At 41.8% G+C, this 19,772-nt stretch overlaps 1 protein-coding gene across 1 annotated transcript in view; it reads left to right on the top strand.

Annotated features, from left to right (window-relative positions):
- nt5dc1 (5'-nucleotidase domain containing 1) overlaps positions 1-19,772 on the top strand; it is a 547,161-nt gene that overhangs the window by 19,443 nt on the left and 507,946 nt on the right. The window contains exon 3 of the mRNA XM_060850687.1: positions 16,087-16,158. Within this exon, the coding sequence (XP_060706670.1) occupies positions 16,087-16,158 (72 nt within the window). The remainder of the gene's footprint in view (positions 1-16,086; positions 16,159-19,772) is intronic.

Here is a 19,772-nt window from a genome sequence, read left to right as displayed (position 1 = left end):
TAGAAAGGATGCAAACATACAAGGATGTTACTGACACTGGAAAGTTTGAGTTTTAAGGAGAGGCTGATAGGCTGGAATTGAATTGAATTGAATTTATTGCCGTGTTTAAAGTCTGGTTGAAGATTTGTAGCTCGGGTGTCCGTTGTTGTGGTTCTGTTCGCCGAGCTGGAAGTTTTTGCTGCAAACGTTTCGTTCCCTGGCTAGGGAACATCATCAGTGCTATTGGAGCCTCCTGTGAAGCGCTGCTTTGATGTTTCTTCCGGTATTTATAGTGGTTTGTTCTTGCCGCTTCCGGGTGTCAGTTTCAGCTGTAGTAGTTTGTATGTGGGGTCCAGGTCGATGTGTCTGTTAATGGAGTTTGTGGATGAATGCCATGCCTCTAGGAATTCCCTGGCTGTTCTCTGTCTGGCTTGTCCTATGATGGTAGTGTTTTCCCAGTCAAATTCATGTTCCTGGTTGTCTGAGTGTATGGCTACTAGGGATAGCTGGTTGTGTCGTTTTGTGGCTAGCTGATGTTCATGGATGCGGATTGTTAGCTGTCTTCCTGTTTGTCCTATATAGTGTTTTGTGCAGTCCTTGCATGGTATTTTGTAAACTACGTTAGTTTGGCTCATGCTGGGTATTGGGTCCTTTGTTCTAGTGAGTTGTTGTCTGAGCGTGGATGTTGGCTTGTGTGCTGTTATGAGTCCTAAGGGTCGCAGTAGTCTGGCTGTCAGTTCTGAGACGCTCCTGACGTATGGTAGGAGGCTTCACACGAGGCTCCAACAGCACTGATGATGTTCCCTAGCCAGGGAACGAAACGTTTGCAGCAAAAACTTCCAGCTCGGCGAGCAGAACCACAACGTGCTGGCTATTGGGTCCTTTGTTCTAGTGAGTTGTTGTCTGAGTGTGGAAGTTGGCTTGTGTGCTGTTATGAGTAACTTCCACACTCAGACAACAACTCACTAGAACAAAGGACCCAATAGCCAGCACGAGCCAAACCAACGTAGTTTACAAAATACCATGCAAGGACTGCACAAAACACTATATAGGACAAACAGGAAGACAGCTAACAATCCGCATCCATGAACAACAGACACATCGACCTGGACCCCACATACAAATCACTGCAGCTGAAACTGACACCCGGAAGCGGCAAGAACAAACCAATATAAATACCGGAAGAAACATCAAAGCAGCGCTTCACACGAGGCTCCAACAGCACTGATGATGTTCCCTAGCCAGGGAACGAAACGTTTGCAGCAAAAACTTATTGCCATGTGTACCGACGCACAGTGAAAAACTTTGTCTTGTGAGCAATACAGGCAGATCACATAGTTAAGTAGCATAGATCAGTAAATAATAGGTAAACAGTGACAAAAACAAAAACACAGGTATAGGTGAATATTAAGAGGTTGTGAGTCTTAACCCCTGGAGCATAAGAGGTTGAGGGGTGAACTTATAAATGTTTATCGAGGAGCACAAATAAGGTGAATTGTCAAAGTCTTCTCAGCAGGGTAGAGGAGTCCTCCTAAACTGGAGGGCATAGATTTAAGGTGAGAGTGGAAATATTTAAAAGGAACCTGAAGGGTATCTTGTTCACTCACAGGGTGGTGCATTTATGGAGTGAGCTGCCAGAGAAAGTGCTACATGTGAATACAATTATATCATTTAAAAATATATTTGCATAGGTACACAGATAGGAAATGTTTAGGAGGGTGTGGGCCAAATGCAGACAAATGGAACTGGTTAAGTTTAGGTGACCTGGTTGGCATGGACGAGTTGGGCCAAAGAGCCTCTTTCTGTGATGTATGACCCTGAAGCCACACGGTCAGGAAAGCTGGCTAACATGTGATTCATTAATCTCTGGAAAGTTACCAGAGTTTTTCAGCCTGATGGCAAGACTCAACATTGGAAAAGACCATATAGTGTCATGAAAGCTGATATCTCTTTAGTCCTAGGTGTCAAAGGATTTGTCAGTGTTGTCTTAACAAATCTATTTCAATTAGAAATCTATGCACTGCCAATCCTATCAATAGAATCTTCCAAACATAGTAATTGGTTAGGAATCTTCCTTTTCTATTTTGTTAATCTTTTAGCAGTTAATGGAACATCTGGTTGAACTCTCAGGCTAAAGTGCTAATTTGACTGGGGATCTTAAGCTGTTTTGGGTTGAATTAGGTGGTTTTCTAACATAGGATTTCACATGGACCCATGCATTAAGGATGCTCTATAGCCTTCTCTTTTGCACTAATGTGTTGGACTCTTCCCTCATTGAGGTTGGAGGTATTTCCGGTCTTCCAATTTTGGCATTGACCCCCAGTTGTTAGTAAGGAGGACTTCGCAGGGTTAACAGGACTTTTTCTGCCATTGTCCATTCCAGTGTCTAGGTCAATGCAGATGGTCCTTCCTCTTTCATTTCTTTCTCGAGACTTGGTCGCAGTTGATACGACTACTGTAAATGGGTTGTCAGGCCTGTTCAGAGGGCAGTTGAGAGTTAACCACATTGCTATAGTTCTGGAGTTGCATGGAGGCCAGACCAGAAAGGCATGAGTGAGGCAACTGATTCTTTTATTTGACAATTGACAGTGGTTTCATGGAGTTCAGTGCATTCTTAATTCCAAATATATTTTATTGAACTCCAATTTATTCATCTGTTCTAGTGGGACGTGAACCTGGGTCCCCAGAACGTTAGCTGAATTTCTGGATTAATAGTCTCATGATAATGCCACTTGGCCTTTACCTTCCCAATATACAAAAACAGAAGCCTGCTAAAACCAGTCATGCCTTTTCTTTCTGAATTGTGATTTGTTCAAGTATATTACAGTCCTCTTCGCTGACTTCTTTATCTATATTGTACTTCTCTATTGTGAATATAGAGGTAAACATTGAAAACCTCACCTATCACCTCCTGTGCCCAATGTTTGCAATTGTTGTGGGTAAATTACCACAGGCTACCTTAATTTGGCTCCTTATTGAGCAGTCTCACAAACAATCAAATAGTGAGACGATTATTTAAATCTTATTGAATGTAGCAACCAAATAAGACTCATTAAGCAAGTTAAGCCTCACCATCCAACTTCACTACTACCTGATGAATGGTGGAATTTAGCTATGATTCCAACTCTCAGAACCCATCTCCGGATGTGCCCAGGGTTCAATCCTTGTGCAGAGTTATTCTTCATAATTTTGCTGCTGAAGAATCATGGTGTTAAATCCTTATACAATTTTTTCTCTTTCAAATTTGTGATGTGACCTAGAATCAAATTCATGCAATACAGAAACAGACCCTTCAGTCCAACCAGTCCATGCCGAACATATTCTTAAACTAAACTAGTCCCGCCTGCCTGCTCCTGGCTCATATCCTTCCGAACCTTTCTGATTCATGCAGTTATCTAAATATCTTTTGAACATTGTAATTGTACTTTCACCTGCCACTCCCCTGGAAGCTAATTGCACACAGGAGCCACCCTCTAAAAAGGTCGTTTTATAACCCTCTTCTCTCATCTTAGACATATGCCCCCTAGTCTTGAAATCCACCATCCAAAGGAAAAATGGATCTACACCCCTCATGATTTTATAAACATCTATAAGGTCGCCTGTCAACCTCCTACCCTCTGGTGAAAAATGTCCTAGTTATCCAGCTGTTCTATATAACTCAAACCTTCCATACCCAGTAACTCTCTGATAAATGTCTTCTGAACTCTCTGCAGTTTCATAATGACCTTTCTAAAACTGGGTAACCAGAACTGGACACAGTATTCCAGACATATTGATGATCCTTTCGATTCTTTCTTCCCCAACTTAGTTTACACTTTTGGTATCCTCAAATCTGCAGCTTCACTTCTTATCAAAAGTAGCTCACTTGGTCCTTCTAATATTTGACATGTTTTGTTTGAAGGCATAACGTTTCCTGCAATTAACCGTTTTACCTCAGAGCATTCCTTCTGCAGGCAGTCTTAATTGTCTATTTGAGGCATGGAATTATCAAGCAGTATTACCTCTTCTCTCCCAGGAAACAAATTGTCATTGTTGTTTCAACTTCTTTTTCCCAGGGATGGTTAATTAGCATTTTGCTTGAAATTTCTTTATCACAGTTTCTCCTTATCTGTTTCATCTCGATAAACAGTTTATTCCAGAAAGAGTTTTTGCTCATCCTTTAAATCTATGAAGTCATTATAGTTCTGAAGTTTACAGTATCATACTTAGGTGCTTATTGGACCAATTCTTTTCCTGGTTATCCACTTGCCCCTAATCTACTTTAAATATGCTTTTGGATTTTCCTTTATTTTACCCTCTTCCCCTGTTTTCATGCCTCTCTCTGTTTTCCTAATTTCTTTCTCAACAAGTTCTATCTGCCACTTGGGCATTTGGTGTTCTGAACCCTTAGTATTTACCACAGTTTTCCCTTTCCTTCACCTTGCATGCCTCGCTACTCAGGGTTTTCTGGAATTTTTGGCTCCAGTCTTTATCCATACACTTTCGCTATTTCCTTTCTGAATGTTTTCCACTGCTTTGTGGATTTTCTTGCAAGTATTTGCTCTTTGTAGTCCACTTTGACCAGATCCTGACTTATACTAAAATCTGCTTTCCCCTAAACCCTTTATTTCTGGTCCATCTTTTTTGTTTTTGTAATTACTCTAAATCACACTGTTACAGTCACTTACCAAAATGCTTGCTCAGCTTTGTTCAGTGAAACTGAACATTTTCTGCATGCTGTCTCTCCTTGTTATATTTTAATAATTCCATGCTCTTGAAGAATTTGAGACTTTGTCTATCCGGGTTAATACTGGGTAACTTTAAATCCCCTACTGTTTTCTACTATATATGCTATTATTTTTACACATCTCTGAAGTTTGCCTCCATGTCTGTCCTTCTGTGCATTAATAGTGCACACTAAACGATGTGATTGCTCCATTTTGTTTTTAAGTTCTAACCATATGGCCAAAATGAGGGCATCGTTTTAAGTTATCGACGCTGCTTATTGCAGGAGTTGACTCCTTGACCAATATTGTGACATCTCTTTTACATGCATTCCTGCCTCTCCTGCAAGTTGTATATGCAAAATATTGAGCTATTAGTCCTACTGTTTCTTCACCCGTGCCTTTATGATAATGATGATGTATCCCTTGCGTTAATCAGCTCCTAAACTCCTCTGTCTTACTCGCAAGACTTTTTGAATTATAGTAAATGCTATCTGATTATGCTGAGTTCCCTTTTATCTTCTTTATATATGGTCTGTTTTCAAGATCGACTGGGCTGCTTTTGTACATTTGCTTGTGCATTACCTACTGCAGTGCCTGCAAACCTTTAGTTTAGCTCCTCCACCAACAGCACCAGCACGCCTCACTGTTCCTTGGAAAGAATGTTAAGGTACAGCCAGAAATGGACTTAGTAATTCAGGATTTGAAAACCAATCCTCCTGCACCAAGTGTTCAGCCACATATTTACCTGCTCTAACTCCCCAGTCCTATACTCACTTGGAGGTGACATTGAGAATAATGACATACTCTGAGATCATGCCTTTCAATTTGCTGTCTAGCTTCCTAAACTCCTGTTACAAGACCATGTCCCCTTTCTAACTATGCTATTGGAACCATGACCACTAGTTGTTTGCCCTACTCCTTCAGAATTGCCTGCAGCCATTCAGTGATACACTTTATCCTAGTCTCTGAATTAACTCAACATTTGGCCACAAAACGCTATTATTGATGTTTCTAGCACGTCCCCACAAGCTGAGCACTCTGATTGTTCTCCTTGGAGGAACCATCACTCTCCATTTATCAGCCAAGAAAATCTATTCTGGAATAAAACGTGCTCTGGAGATTTCCTGACTGCCTTGCTCCTTCCAACTGCTGATCACCTATTCTTTCCTTGATTGCACTTCTTTAACTTGCAGGTTAATTGTCTAAAAACTTGTTTATATACGTAACTGTGTCTTACAAATGCATTCGAGTGCCTTCAGCCAACTCTCAAGCTCCAAAACATGGCATTCAGGTTGATAGATTGATGGCGCTTCCTGCAGCTGTGGTGATGCAAATTGCTAGATGCATCCAAGGTTTCCCGTATTCTGCAAGTCATATAACACGTAGGACTGAGCTCCTCTGCCATATCTTCAGTTTAAAAAAAAACCCTAAATTTCTGCCAAGTAAAAAATTCACTACATTTTCTATCAAAATAAAGAAGCTAGAACTTTAACTTTTTGTTAATGCACATTTAAAGTGGATAACACAGTTCATCCACGGCCTACCGATCAGTTCACTGCTTTGTACTGCTGTCACTTTTACCAGCCGCCTTCAATTTCAGCAAAGGTCTTGTTGGCGGTGAGCTGCTGCTGCTGCAACTGAGCTCAGTCTAGGCCTGGCCTGGCCCCTCAGATGGAGTAGAGCAGAGCAAACCTGTAGTGAATTGAGTTCCATTGCCTCTATTCACCACAGGTTTGTTCTACTCTACTCCGCTGCCACTTCAACTAGCTCCTCTTTCAGTCAGAGTAGACTTTAGACCAGAAAATGTTATCATTTATGTCTGCTTCACTGTGATGGTAACTTCCTCCACAATCCTTGCCTGCTTCACATCGATGCTAAATGCTGCATGTCAACTTATCGCTATGTTGTACATTCTGCTATGTCCAGACAGAATCCTTTAAATTCAGTCAATAATCTTGTTAACTCTATTCCTTCTCTCCTTTAAACACAAAAGTATGGTGTTAAACCTCTGAAACTGTTCCGTCTGAGCTAACTGAATAGTAGGTGATTCAATTTAGGACTTGTCTCATCCTCCTTCTGCATCATCCACACTATCCTTGGATCTTCCACTTCTCATGCTACTGATACATTTGTAATTAGCCTCCTTCCAACAGTGATAATGCTTCAACGTATGGTGAGAGAACTAATTCTTTTCCCGGTGACTTGAGGTGTTCACCAGACAGTATCCTTGAACAATCCCTTTTGACAACCCTATATGGATCACCGAATCATGCTTTCATTGGTTCATCCAGTAAAGGTAGTGGTATGACTATCTCATCCATTGGTTGAAATGTTTGGGACTGGGCGTGCTTGTTGGTTCATTGTTTTATGATTATTTATAGGGCATAATCTTTTGAGCTACTTCCCAGGCTCCTGCTAGCTTTTTCAGAGTACAGTAACTTCATCTAACCTGGATGACTCATCTTTCAGTCCTAAAAACATTCCTTTGATTAGTTTCACAGGTTCCCTTATCTCATTGTCATAAATTAATTCAAAAGGACCTATATAAATACTCATTCGGTGAATCATGTGTGCAAACAAAAGAAACATCATTATTTTGAAGTGATGCCTTTCTAAAGCTTTTTGAATTTGTGGATAGTATGCTGAAAATTTGAGCTTTATTATGTCCAAATAACTGATAACTTCCTGAAAAGTTTGAAACTTGAAATTAGAATCTTGATCAGTTTGGTCCTTCATCACTAATTCATATCGTGAGAAGAACTGGATTTGTTTTTCCAACACTACTGCTGATTGCCTTTCAGGGTAAATGTGGATAGTGTTCAGAAAAAATAAATTAATTAATGGGTATAATCTTATAGCCATTGAGGAGATATGATAATGAGGTCCAAGCTGGGAACTAAAGATTGGAAGGCTTGTTTTCACACGTTTCATCACCATTCTAGGTAACATCATTAGTGAGCCTCTGGTGAAGCTCAGTACGTAAACTTACGTCCATAGGTATAGTCCAGCGAGAAGAAGGATTTAAGGATGGGGATAAACCAACCATGGTTAAGGAAGGAATACTAATAAGGATAGTACCAAATTGTGGGAAACTGAGGTTAAACTAGCAAGTGATATGAAATAAGGACCGCAAGAGTTTCTTGAAATGCACATAAAAGAAGATAGACCAAAATGCATGTAGATCTCAGGGAAATAATAATGGGAATAACAGGAAATGGCAGAAGAATTGAATAAATAATTTGCATCAGTCTTTACAGCAGAACTCACTAGTAGCATTACAAAACTGCCAAATAATCAAGGGGCAAAAGGGTGAAGAAATAATATTATAATACAATATAACATCACTAGAGAGAAAGTACTAGGGAAGCTAATGGGGCTAAAGCCCAATAAGTTCCCTTAGCCCAATGGATTGCATCTTGGGAAATGACTTCGTAAAGGATATGAAGTCGCTGCAGAAAAGGTTTGCAGGATTGATTCTGGATTTGGAGGGATTTTCCGATGAGGAGAACTTGAATAGTTTGGGCCTGTACGCATTGAAATTTAGAAGAAAGAGCAGAGACCTTGTTCAAATGCATTAGATTCTGAGAGGACATGACAAGCTGGATTCTGAGAATTGTCTCTGTCCAGGACCAGAGCATATAATATCAGAGAATCAGATCATCCATGACCTAATTGAATGGGGAACAGACTCAAAAGGACTGATTGGCCCACCTCTTCTGCATCTTGTCATCTTATGGCATCTGGGAATTGAATATTCGTAGCTGAGATAGCAAGGATGTACTGTTGTCATGCTTTTGTTTTTGGGAAAGGTCTCACACAATGCACCAGAATCCCAATAATAGGTTCCTAAAACAAAACTGGTGTGGGAATTCAGGTTGCTGCTTTGATTGCATGTTTCAGTTTTCCCACAATGTGAAGATCTAGACAATAAAAGTGTTAACTTAGCTGTCCTGTGCCCTGCCACAGAAATTTCTTTGGCTATTCTTAATATTGTTGTTGATATTTGGTTTGGACTTGACTATGTAAGTAGGTATTTTTCCTTGGAATAAGACTTCTAATAACTCCTCTTCCTTTTCCTGCATTCATTGCAGTGTTTATCCTTGGCCTCACAGCTGCACTTGGAACTGGAACTTGTTCTGTTGCATTTTTGGTCCTTTTCTCACTGACCTTGTGTATTGTGGCAAAAGGAGTTGGAACTGAACAATAGAGAAGTCTTACTGCAGTTACCCAGATTTGCTGTTGAGATCTCATCTGGAGTATCTTGAGCAGTTTTGGACTCCTTGTTTAAGGAAATATGTCATTTCATTAGAGGCAGTGCAGAGAGGATTCACTGGGATGATCCCTGAAGTTGATGGGTTGTCTTATTAGCAAAGGTTAAATAGATTGGGACTCTGTTCACTGGAGTTGAGAAGAATGGGAGGTGATCTAATTGAAACAAAGGATTCTTAAGGGGCTTGATAGGGAGAGATGAGTTCCAAAGGGCATAGTCTCAGAATAAAGAGAGACCATTTTAAGACTGTTGAAAAATTTGTTCTGTCAGTGTGTGTGTGCGTGTGTGTGAGTGAGAGAGTGTATAGTGCAGTGGGTTCATCTGTAGTGTGACATGAACCCAAGGTCCTGATTGAAGCCATCCCCTCCCCTCCTTGCACCTTCCCCTGCCACTGCAGGAATTGCAAAATCTGTGCCCACATTTACCCCCACACCTCTGTCCAAAGCCGCAAAGGAGCCTTTCACATCCATCAATGTCATTTACTATATCTGTTGCACCCGATGCGGTCTCCTCTACATTGGGGAGACTGGACGTCGACTTGTAGAGCGTAACATCCATGCCAATCAACTCCACCGCACCGTGGTTGAACATTTCAACTCCCCCTCCCACTCTGCCGAGGACATGCAGGTCCTGGGCCGCCTCCATCACCACTCCCTTACCACCTGACGCCTGGAAGAAGATTGCCTCATCTTCTGCCTCGGAACCCTTCAACCCCTTCAATATGGACTTCACCAGTTTCCTCAGTCCCACCCCCCCCAGTACCCCAGTTCCACCCTTCCAGCTCAGCGCCGTCCTCATGACCTGTCCTACCTGCCAATCTTCCTTCCCACCTATCCGTTCCATCCTCCTCTCCAACCTATCACCTTTACCCTTACCGCCACCTTCATCCGCCTATTGCACTCTCAGCTACCTTCTCCCCAGCCCCACCCTGCTCCCGTTTATCTCTCCCACCCCAAGGTTCCCAGCCCCATTCCTGATGAAGGGCTTTTGCCCGGAACGTTGATTTTCCTGCACCTCAGATGCTGTCTGACCTGCTGTAGTCCAGCACTACTCTAAACTCCAGTCCCCACTTTTGTTTACTTGTTATACGCTGCCTGTAACCTGAATGTCTTTATTAATGACGTTTCTTTTAAGGTGAAAGGAAAGCACTGTTGTGACTTGCTGATTGACAGCCAATTAAGTAAATTTCTGATAGAAGTTACATATGTGGCCTCAAAAAGGTCAAACTAAAGCTAGTAAATTAACATAATATAGTTTTTTTGTAGCAAATATTAATGGAATTTATTTTGTGTAATGATGTAGGGGTTCCTGTAATTACTTAGTAAAAGTGGTACTTTTGGTGTTACAAATATTATACTTCACTACAGATGAAAGACCTTAAACTTCTCTGTGCTTCTCAACTCCAGCCTGAAACTGAGTCATACTTGTATCTGCATCATTCCTTGCAAAAAGAAAAGGATGAACTTGAGCTGAGTTCATAGTTTAACAGTCACTGAGAAGGTGTGTACCAGCTTCCAGATTTACAACCTTCTTGATTTTGCAGACAAAGGTTAAGTTTAATATGAGACTATACCTATGTCTGATTAAAGTGTAGCTGATATCTTTACGACAAGCAATAAGGAACCAATCGTAAAGTTTTCTTGAGTGAATAAAAGAGCAGTTATGTTACTCTTGCTAATCCTGAGGAAAATATTAATGACACAGTACAAAGCAAATAGCCTACATGAAGTCATTCGTGCTTTCACAGCAGACACCGATACAAAGTTAAAAGGGATTAACGTCCAATAAAAAAAGAATGTAACAATGTTATATACAGATACAAACAGATCAGAATTCTTTGGGTGGACTTGAGCGATAGATTTTAACCTGAGGTCACGGTTCATTGGTTGATTTCTAGGAGGTTGTCAGTAGCTTTTGAGTTCTTGGTTTTCTGATGCTTCAAAAAGAGAGATCAGAAATACTTTGAATCAAATAACAGAGGAGAACTTTTGATGCTTTCCATTAGGCCTCAGTGACATTTAATTCTTAAGGAAAATCTTAATTTCACTTGAGACTGTGCCTTTAGTCTGATTCAATTTGTATGTTTTGGACCCTTTTTAAATATCACTTCAGTTCAATCTGTTGTAAATTAAATTAATAGTGCATATTTAATGTCACCGTTGTGGTAAGTAATTGATCATTATAATCATAGAAACATCACGTTAAATACAGCTCCATAACAGTCCTGTATTGGTTATAATAATGTAATGTTCCTAATTTAGTGTGAGCAACACAACAAGGAATCAGTGTTTGACATTGAGCAGCTTGTAAGTCAAAGTCTTGATCTTTTTTACTTGTGGTTTCAAAAAGATGTTTACAAGGAAGAATGAAAAGTAAGTTAGGTCATGAAATGTTTTGTCCTAAATATGAAGCAGCAAATAAGAAATTGTTGAATCATTTAGACACATCAGAAAAAGTAAAATAGAAGAAAAACTTGCAAAGAAGTACGTTCCACACCTGCCAACTTGTGAGAAGAAGTGATTGTAATAGTTGAATTACTGCAAAATCCTGCTGAAAATCTGAAACTAAAAAATAAAGGAAATGTTGGAGAACTCAGGAGGTCTGGCAGCATTTGTAGAGAAAAAAAAAGTTGTTAACTTTTTGAGTCCAAAGGCATTTATTCAAGCCAGGTTCATATCAGACTCAATGTCAAGAGTAGTTACAAATCAATGAAGCATTAACTGTAAAACAATAAAGTAGAAAACAAATCTATCAAAATAAAAAAAAGTTTCACCTGATTAACTTAGGCAAAAGGCAATTTTGTATACTCTTGTTTTGTAATGATTGTAGTGGAAAAGTTTTTTCTTAATAGACTAAGTTATAGGGTAAAACTTGAGTCACCCGTCAAGGAGTTTGAGACTCTCACTCAAAATGCAGTTTGTAGATATCATTCTGTATACTCAGCCTGACTTGTCTTCTATTTGCAGATGGGATGGTGAAAGCATTAGATGGCCAATCAACCGTCGGGCCGATTGAGGGTTGATAGGGTTCTTAGTAGGCATTAGGTGTATTGGCTTTCATTAGCAGGGGGATAGAGTTTGAGCTGCAAGGTTAGTCTGCAGTTTTATAGAGCTCTGGTCAGACCACATTTGGAATATGTCTTCAGTTCTGGTCGCCTCATTGTAGGAAAGATGTGGATGCTTTCGAGAGGGTGTAGAGATGATTTACCAGGATGCTGCCTGGACTGGAGGGCATGCCTTATGAAGAAAGGTTGAGGGTTTTCTCTTTGGAGCATGACGGGGAGGGGTGACATAATAGAAATGTACAAGGTGTTGAGAGGCATAGATGAAGTGGATAGCCAGAGACTTTTTCCCATGGCAGGAATGTCTATCATGTCTATCATAATTTTAAGAATATTGGAGTAAGGTTTAGGGGAAATGTCAAAGGTAGCCATTTAGTTGCCACTTAAGTTCCTTATCTCACCCCAGCTACAGTTTTGCTTGTGACATGGGAATGCTCACGCCAGGTAGGTAGCCACCAATTTTCATTGGGTGAGCTAGGGTTAGACAACAGTGTTTACACTTCAGGGCATGTAACCCCTGTCCGCCTGACCTTTGAAATCCAAGTGGCCATTCCTCCTCTCTGGGGCCAAACAGCGAGTCCCACTGACACACTGAACTTGTCTTCTGTCCAGTCTTCATGACCTTCTGTTCAATTTCTTCCTATAGTCACATGAATAACCACTGTTTGAAACTGCTATTGTGAGAATATGCAGTTATGATCAAAGTGACTGACGGCTTTCTTGATCAACTGTTTCCTTAGGTGGAGTGAAAATCTCATCCATAGCCAATTGACACGTCAGTAAATGTTAAGTTATGACAGTATTGGTAGGGAGGCATTCCCTACTGACTCATCAGGTATCAGGAGTTCCAGCCCTGAAAAATCCTGCTGAAATGTGTTTGAAATGAAGGAGAATGAGATTTTCATTGCCAAGGATATCTCTTATTCTGTTCACTATGCTCATAGAGGCATAGGAACATATTTATATTTAATTTGGGGAGGAGGAATTACAATGCTTTCTAAATCAGGGAATTGCACGACAGAAGTGTGGAGGTTGTTTAGGAAGCACTTGCTGATAGTGCTGGACAAGTTTGGCCCACTGAGGCAAGGAAAGGATGATAGGTTGAAAGAGCCTTAGGTGTCAAGGAATGTGGAACATCTAGTCAAGACGAAGAAAGAAGCTTATCTTAGGTTGAGGCGGCAAAGATCAGACAGGCTTTAGATGGTTACAAGGTAACCAGGAATGAACTGAAGAATGGACTGAGGAGAGCTAGAAGGGGGGCATGAAAAAGCTTTCGCAGGTAGAATTAAGGAAAACCCTGAGGCATTCTACACCAATGTGAGGAACAAGATAATGGCCAGACTCTACCTGAGTAGAGTTGAACATGGATAGTGGAGGGAACTTGCGCCTGGACAAAATAGAGGCATTTCTGAATGAATATATTTCTTCAGTATTCACTACTCACGGGGATCTTGACATTCGTGGGCGGCACGGTGGCACAGTGGTTAGCACTGCTGCCTCACAGCGTCTGAGACCCGGGTTCAGTTCCCGACTCAGGCGACTGACTGTGTGGAGTTTGCACGTTCTCCCCGTGTCAGCGTGGGTTTCCTCCGGGTGCTCCGGTTTCCTCCCACAGTCCAAAGATGTGCGGGTCAGGTGAATTGGCCATGCTAAATTGCCCGTAGTGTTAGGTAAGGGGTAAATGTAGGGGTATGGGTGGGTTTCGCTTCGGCGGGTCGGTGTGGACTTGTTGGGCCGAAGGGCCTGTTTCCACACTGTAAGTCTAATCTAATCTAATTTGTGGGGACAGTGTGAAACGGGCTGACATGTTTGAACAGGATAAGGCTCGGTAGGAGGATGTACTGAAAATTTTGAAAACCATAAGGATAGATAAATCCCCATGGCCACACGGGATATATTCTAGGTTGCCATACAAAGCAAAGGAAAAGATTGCTGAGCCTTTGGCAATAATCTTTGCATTCTCACTGTCCACCAGAATAGTGCCAGATGAATGGAGCGTGGCAAATGTTATTCCCTTGTTTAAAAATGGAAATAGGGATAATCCTGGGATACAGACCAGTTAGTCTTATGTCTGTGATGAGCAAAGAATTGGAGAGTATTCTGAGAGACAGGATTTATGATTACTTGGAAAACAGGGAAATCCGGCTGTCTGGATATGGAATTAATTGGCCCATAGCAGACAGAAGGTGGTGATAAATGGAAAGAATTCAACCTAGAGCATATTGACCAGTGGTGTTCCACAGGGATCGGCTCTGCTCTCTGTGATTTATAGAGATGACTTGGATGAGGAAGTGGGAGGGTGGGTTAGTAAGTTTACCGATGACATGAAGTTTGGTGGACTTGTGGATAGTGTGGAACGCAGTTGTAGGTTGCAAAGGGACATTGACAGGATGCAGAACTGGGCTGAGAAGTGCCAGAGGGCGTTCAACCTGGAAACGTGTGAAGTCATTCACTTTGGAAGGTCGAATTTGAATGCAGAATATAAGGTTAAAGGCAGGATTCTTGGCAGTGTGGAGAAACAGAGGGACCTTGAGAGCCATGTTTATTGATCCTTCAAAGTTGCCACTCAAGTTGATAGGGTTCTTAGTAGGCATTAGGTGTATTGGCTTTCATTAGCAGGGGGATAGAGTTTGAGCCGCAAGGTTAGTCTGCAGTTTTATAGAGTTCTGGTCAGACCACATTTGGAATATGTCTTCAGTTCTGGTCACCTCATTATAGGAAAGATGTGGATGCTTTCGAGAGGGTGTAGAGATGATTTACCAGGATGCTGCCTGGACTGGAGGGCATGCCCTATGAAGAAAGGTTGAGGGTTTTCTTATTGGAGCATGACGGGGAGGGGTGACATAATAGAAATGTACAAGGTGTTGAGAGGCATAGATGAAGTGGATGGCCAGAGACTTTTTCCCATGGCAGGAATGTCTATCATGTCTATCATAATTTTAAGAATATTGGAGTAAGGTTTAGGGGAAATGTCAAAGGTAGGTGCTTTATATAGAGTGTGGTTGGTACATGGGATGCAATACCAGTGGTGGTAGTAGAGTCAGGTATGTTAGGGATATTTAAGCTGCCCTTGGATAGACACATGGAAGATAGTAAAATGAAGGGTATGTAGGTTAGTCTGATTTTAGAGTAGGATAAAAGGACGGCACAACATCAAGGGCTGAAGGGCCTGTACTGATCTATGTTCTAAGTTCATAGTTTGGGACATTTAAAACCCTGCCAATACTTTTCCAGGTAGTGAAACAGAGTTAACATTTTTCTAGACAACTGAGGTTGCTGTTCAGTTGAGTATGATGGCCTACCCCTAAAGCTGCTGCACCTCAGTGTGAAGTACTCTCAAAGACTACTGTGGTGTGTGTGTGGGTGTGTATATGTGTGTGTGTACATTCTCAGCTTGGGGTTTGATGGACATCAAGTGCACACACAGATGGGTACAGAGTCTGACAGTTCTCCGTTGATCTTTATTGCACCTTTTCATTGCTCAGTTGCTGACCATGCTGCCAAAATGCCACAGCAGTGGGAAGCAATTGGACTCCCAAAGCATTCTATCACTTTTTCAGCCTGCCTTCCGTTGTCTAAAAACTTAAATGAATGCAGTTCATACCATGATTGCTGGCCAACAAAAAAGAGGGGCCAAGTGCTCAATGAAATTCTTCGGATATCAAGCACTCATGACTGAACAGATGGCAGACTTAATAGATCTTGATGGCGACCCATTGGTTCAGTGGTTAGCACTGCTGCCTCTCAGTGCCAGGGACCCAGGTTTGATTCCACCTTCGGGTGATTGTCAGTGCGGAGTTTGCACGTTCTGCATGGGTCTCTTCCCACAGCCCAAAGATGTGCAGATTAGATGGATTGGACATGCTAAATTGCCCATTGTGTCCAGGGATGATGTAGGCTAGGTGGATTAGCTATGGGAAATACAGGCTTACAGGGATAGGGTAGGGATGCTGTTCGGAAGATTGGTGTGAACTTGATGGGCTGAATGGCTTGCTCAACAGTGTAGCGTTGCTATGAACATCTGAATTTCTCTCTTAACTGTCACTCCAAATGTCTTTTTGTTTTGGCAGTTTCAAAGGCTTGCTTTTGGACTTGGAAGATGGAAACTTACTGAAACTGGGAGAAGATGGGACAGTTCTGAGGTGAGTATTTAAGTTTTTAGATTTGTAATATTATCTCGTCCTCGAAATAGTGAGAGAAGAGCACATCTTCACGGAAATCACAGATGTGCAAAGCTATTGGGTCGTTATTGTGGGGAGATAAGTTTCCGAAATATTGGTAAAGCTAATGTTGGAGTTAAGTGAAAGAAGGGAGAGCAGGATTCCTTGTATAGCACGTTACTTTATTATGTATCAGTGGTTCAGACTGAGTGCATTTGGATCATTTGGCTAACAAAGGTAATAGTGCCATAAAGTTTAGATTAGTAATGGAGAAGATCAATGGATAGTTTAATGTAGAACATTGAAATTAGGAAAGGGCTAACCTCAGTGAGCAGCAGAGATAATATTGGTGCCTAATTTCCCTTTTATGGCCCAGGAATTTGTTTATGCAATGTTAGTATATTAGAACAGTAGAAATTAGTTCGTAATAGTTGTTGTATCGATTTATTCTGTTGAGTTTCCAAAGGCTTTAGATTGTTCTAAATTCCTCCTTCTATGGTTGTATTTTAACTCCAGTATTTAAATTGTTTCACTTAACGTCAAGTAGTTTGACCAGTCACATTGCATCTGGAACAGGCAATTTGCCTTTAAAAATAAGAAAGTTTTAGGGTCTTGGCTACTTCCTTAAAATATTGAGGGGATCTGGTCTGGTCCGTCACAGGGTGTACCTACAGCGCATGGACTGCAGCAGTTCAAGAAGGCAGTTCACCTCCACCTTCTCAAGGACAACTAGCAACAGGCAATAAATGCTGGTCCAACCAACCAAGCCTGCAATTTAATTAATGAATTGAGAATTAAAGAATAGCTTCATGGTTATCATTACTGACACCATCATCAATAGCTTTAAACATCCATTTGGTAGTCCTTTTGTTGTTACCTGACCTGACTGTGACCTCAGAGCCACAGCTATGTGATTGTCTTTGACATGACTTCTTAAAAATGATAGAGCAAGCTATTTGATGAGGGGAGATGTGATTGATGTGTGCCAACTTATAATAGCTCTAGATAAGGTAGATTAAGAAAGCTGTTTTCCATGAGCATTGGAGGCTGAGGGGTGACCTTATAGAGGTTTATAAAATCATGAGGGGCATGGATAGGGTAAACAGTTTCGGACTTGTCCCTGGGGTGGAGGAGGCCCGAACTAGAGGGCATAGGTTTAGGGTGACAGGGGAAAGATACAAAAGAGACCTAAGAGGCAACTTTTCACTTAGAGGGTGCTACATGTATGGAATGAGTTGCCAGAGAAAGGGGTGAAGGCTGATACAATTGCAACATTTAAAAGGCATCTGGATAGGTATATGAATAGGAAGGGTTTGGAGGGATATGGACCGGGTGCTGGCAGGTGGGACTAGATTGGGTTGGGATATCTGATTGACATGGACGAGTTGGACTGAAGGGTCTGTTTCCATGCTGTACGTCACTATGTCTAAAAGCTATTTCCAGTAGCTGGTGGTACAAGACCTAAGGGAACACAGATTGAATGTTTAAGGCCAGGGATTCAAGGAGAAGCAAAAGAAGGAATGTGTTGCGCAGTGAGTAGTAATGATCTGGACCCTGAGGGCTCATCCTGGTGATAGAAGTAGATCTAAATGCATGGTGACCCTCCTCAGCGTGTACATCCGAGGTCTGAGAGAGTTCTGTACAGTTTGAAGGTGGATGACATAGTTGCCTCAGAAGTAACCTAAGTGGTGACTTTGAAAGAGGCTGCTTGTGTTTTCTGTTCCAGCTGGGTGCCTCCTGTCACCAAACTGCATCCTTGAGGAAAGGGCAATTGGAATGTGAGCAACATTGCTCCAACCAACCCTCCCCCACCCCATAGCCATGCATTTGGTCGTCTCATTTCCGTTCTAAATTGACCCACTCTAAATTTAAGGCTGTGCCCATGGATCCTAGTCTCCCCGCTTAACAGAAACAACCTCCCAGCGTCCATCCTTTCTAAGCCATGCATTATCTTGTAAGTTTCTATTAGATCTCCCCTCAACCTTCTAAACTCTAATGAATGCAATCCCAGGATCCTCAACCGTTCATCATATGTTAGGCCTACCATTTCAAGGATCATCGTGTGAATCTCTGCTGGACATGCTCTAGTGCCAGTATGTCTTTCCTGAGGTATGGGGCCAAAATTGGACACAGTATTCTAAATGGGGCCAAACTAGAGCTTTATAAAGTCTCAGAAGCATATCGCTGCTTTTATAATCCAACCCTCTTGAAATAAATAGCAACATTACATTTTCTTTCTTAATCATGGACTCAACCAACAAGGCAACCCCACCCCCTCTGCCCACCTCCCTGTCTTTTCAATAAGTTGCAAATCCTTGGATGTTTAACTGCCGGTCCTGAATCCCCTGCAACCACGCCTCTGTGATGCCTACCATATCATAATCATTCACGATGATTTGTGCCATTAATTTATCTACTCTGTTATGAATGCTATGAGCATTCGACTTCTAACATCTCTCATAATATGTCCTAAGTTATCCTTCCTTTTTGTTTCATTTCTAGTCAGCCTTGAACTTTTAAACCCTGCACACATGCTAACCTGCTGCTTATCTTTCCCTTTCCCTTTCCCCGACTCACAAGTTTAAAGTCCTGGTGACCACCTTATTTATCCTTTTAGCTAGAATACTGGTTGCAGATTTCCCCCCCCCAGTTCAAAAGCTGATGCTAATATCCCATGAAATAGAAACTCTCTTTCCCGCACCAACCTCTTAGCCATGTGTTTACTCCCCTAGTTTTCTTATCCCTATGACAATTAGCACGTGGCTCGGACAGTAATCCAGAGATTATGATCCTCGAGCACCTGTTCTCCAATTTCCTTCCTAGTGCTTGATAATCCCCAAACAGGTCCACCTTCCTAATCTTGCTGTTGTTCGTGCCAACGTGGACTGCAACAACTGGATCTTCTCCCTCCTGCTCCAATATCCTTTCAAGCTGGTCAGAGATGTCCTATGCCCTGGCATTGGGCGGGCAACACACAATGCAAGACTCCTGATCCAGCTCGCAACGGGTACTATCCCTCCCCCTAATTATAGAATCCCCTATAACAACTACTTGTCTTTTTGCTCCCCCCTCTTGAATGGCCTTCTGCATTATGGTGCCCTGGTCAGCTGGCTCATCCTGTCCACAGCCCTTTCCCTTATCCATCCAGGGGGGAGCAAAAATCTCATTCCTGTTGGACAAGGTCAAGGGCTGAGGCTCTTCCACTCCTCAACTCAGAATCCATCTACCTTCCTGATTTACAGTAACACCCGGTTGTCCCTGGTCTCTAACTGAATTTGAATTACATAATCTACCAGATGTGCCAACCTCCTGAAACAAAGCGCCCAGGTAACTCTCCCCTCCCGGATGTGCCACAGTGTTTGAAGCTCAGATTCCAGGTCACCAATTCTGATCCGGAGTTCTTCCAGCAACCAACACTTGTTGCAGGTATGGTCACTGCCATTCATAATGGGATCAGCCAGCTCCCACATCATACACCTACAGCACATCACCTGTCCAGCCATCTCTGCTTATTGAATTAATTTATACACATTTAGAGTTAAATAATTTCTAGTACTTCTCTATAGTTTTATTCAATGAACCAAATAACACTCAAC

Source organism: Hemiscyllium ocellatum, chromosome 3, assembly GCF_020745735.1.
Source record: "Hemiscyllium ocellatum isolate sHemOce1 chromosome 3, sHemOce1.pat.X.cur, whole genome shotgun sequence".
NCBI lineage: Eukaryota > Metazoa > Chordata > Chondrichthyes > Orectolobiformes > Hemiscylliidae > Hemiscyllium > Hemiscyllium ocellatum.
The sequence above is the reverse complement of the archived record's forward strand: the minus strand, read 5'-3'. Positions and strand labels throughout refer to the sequence as shown.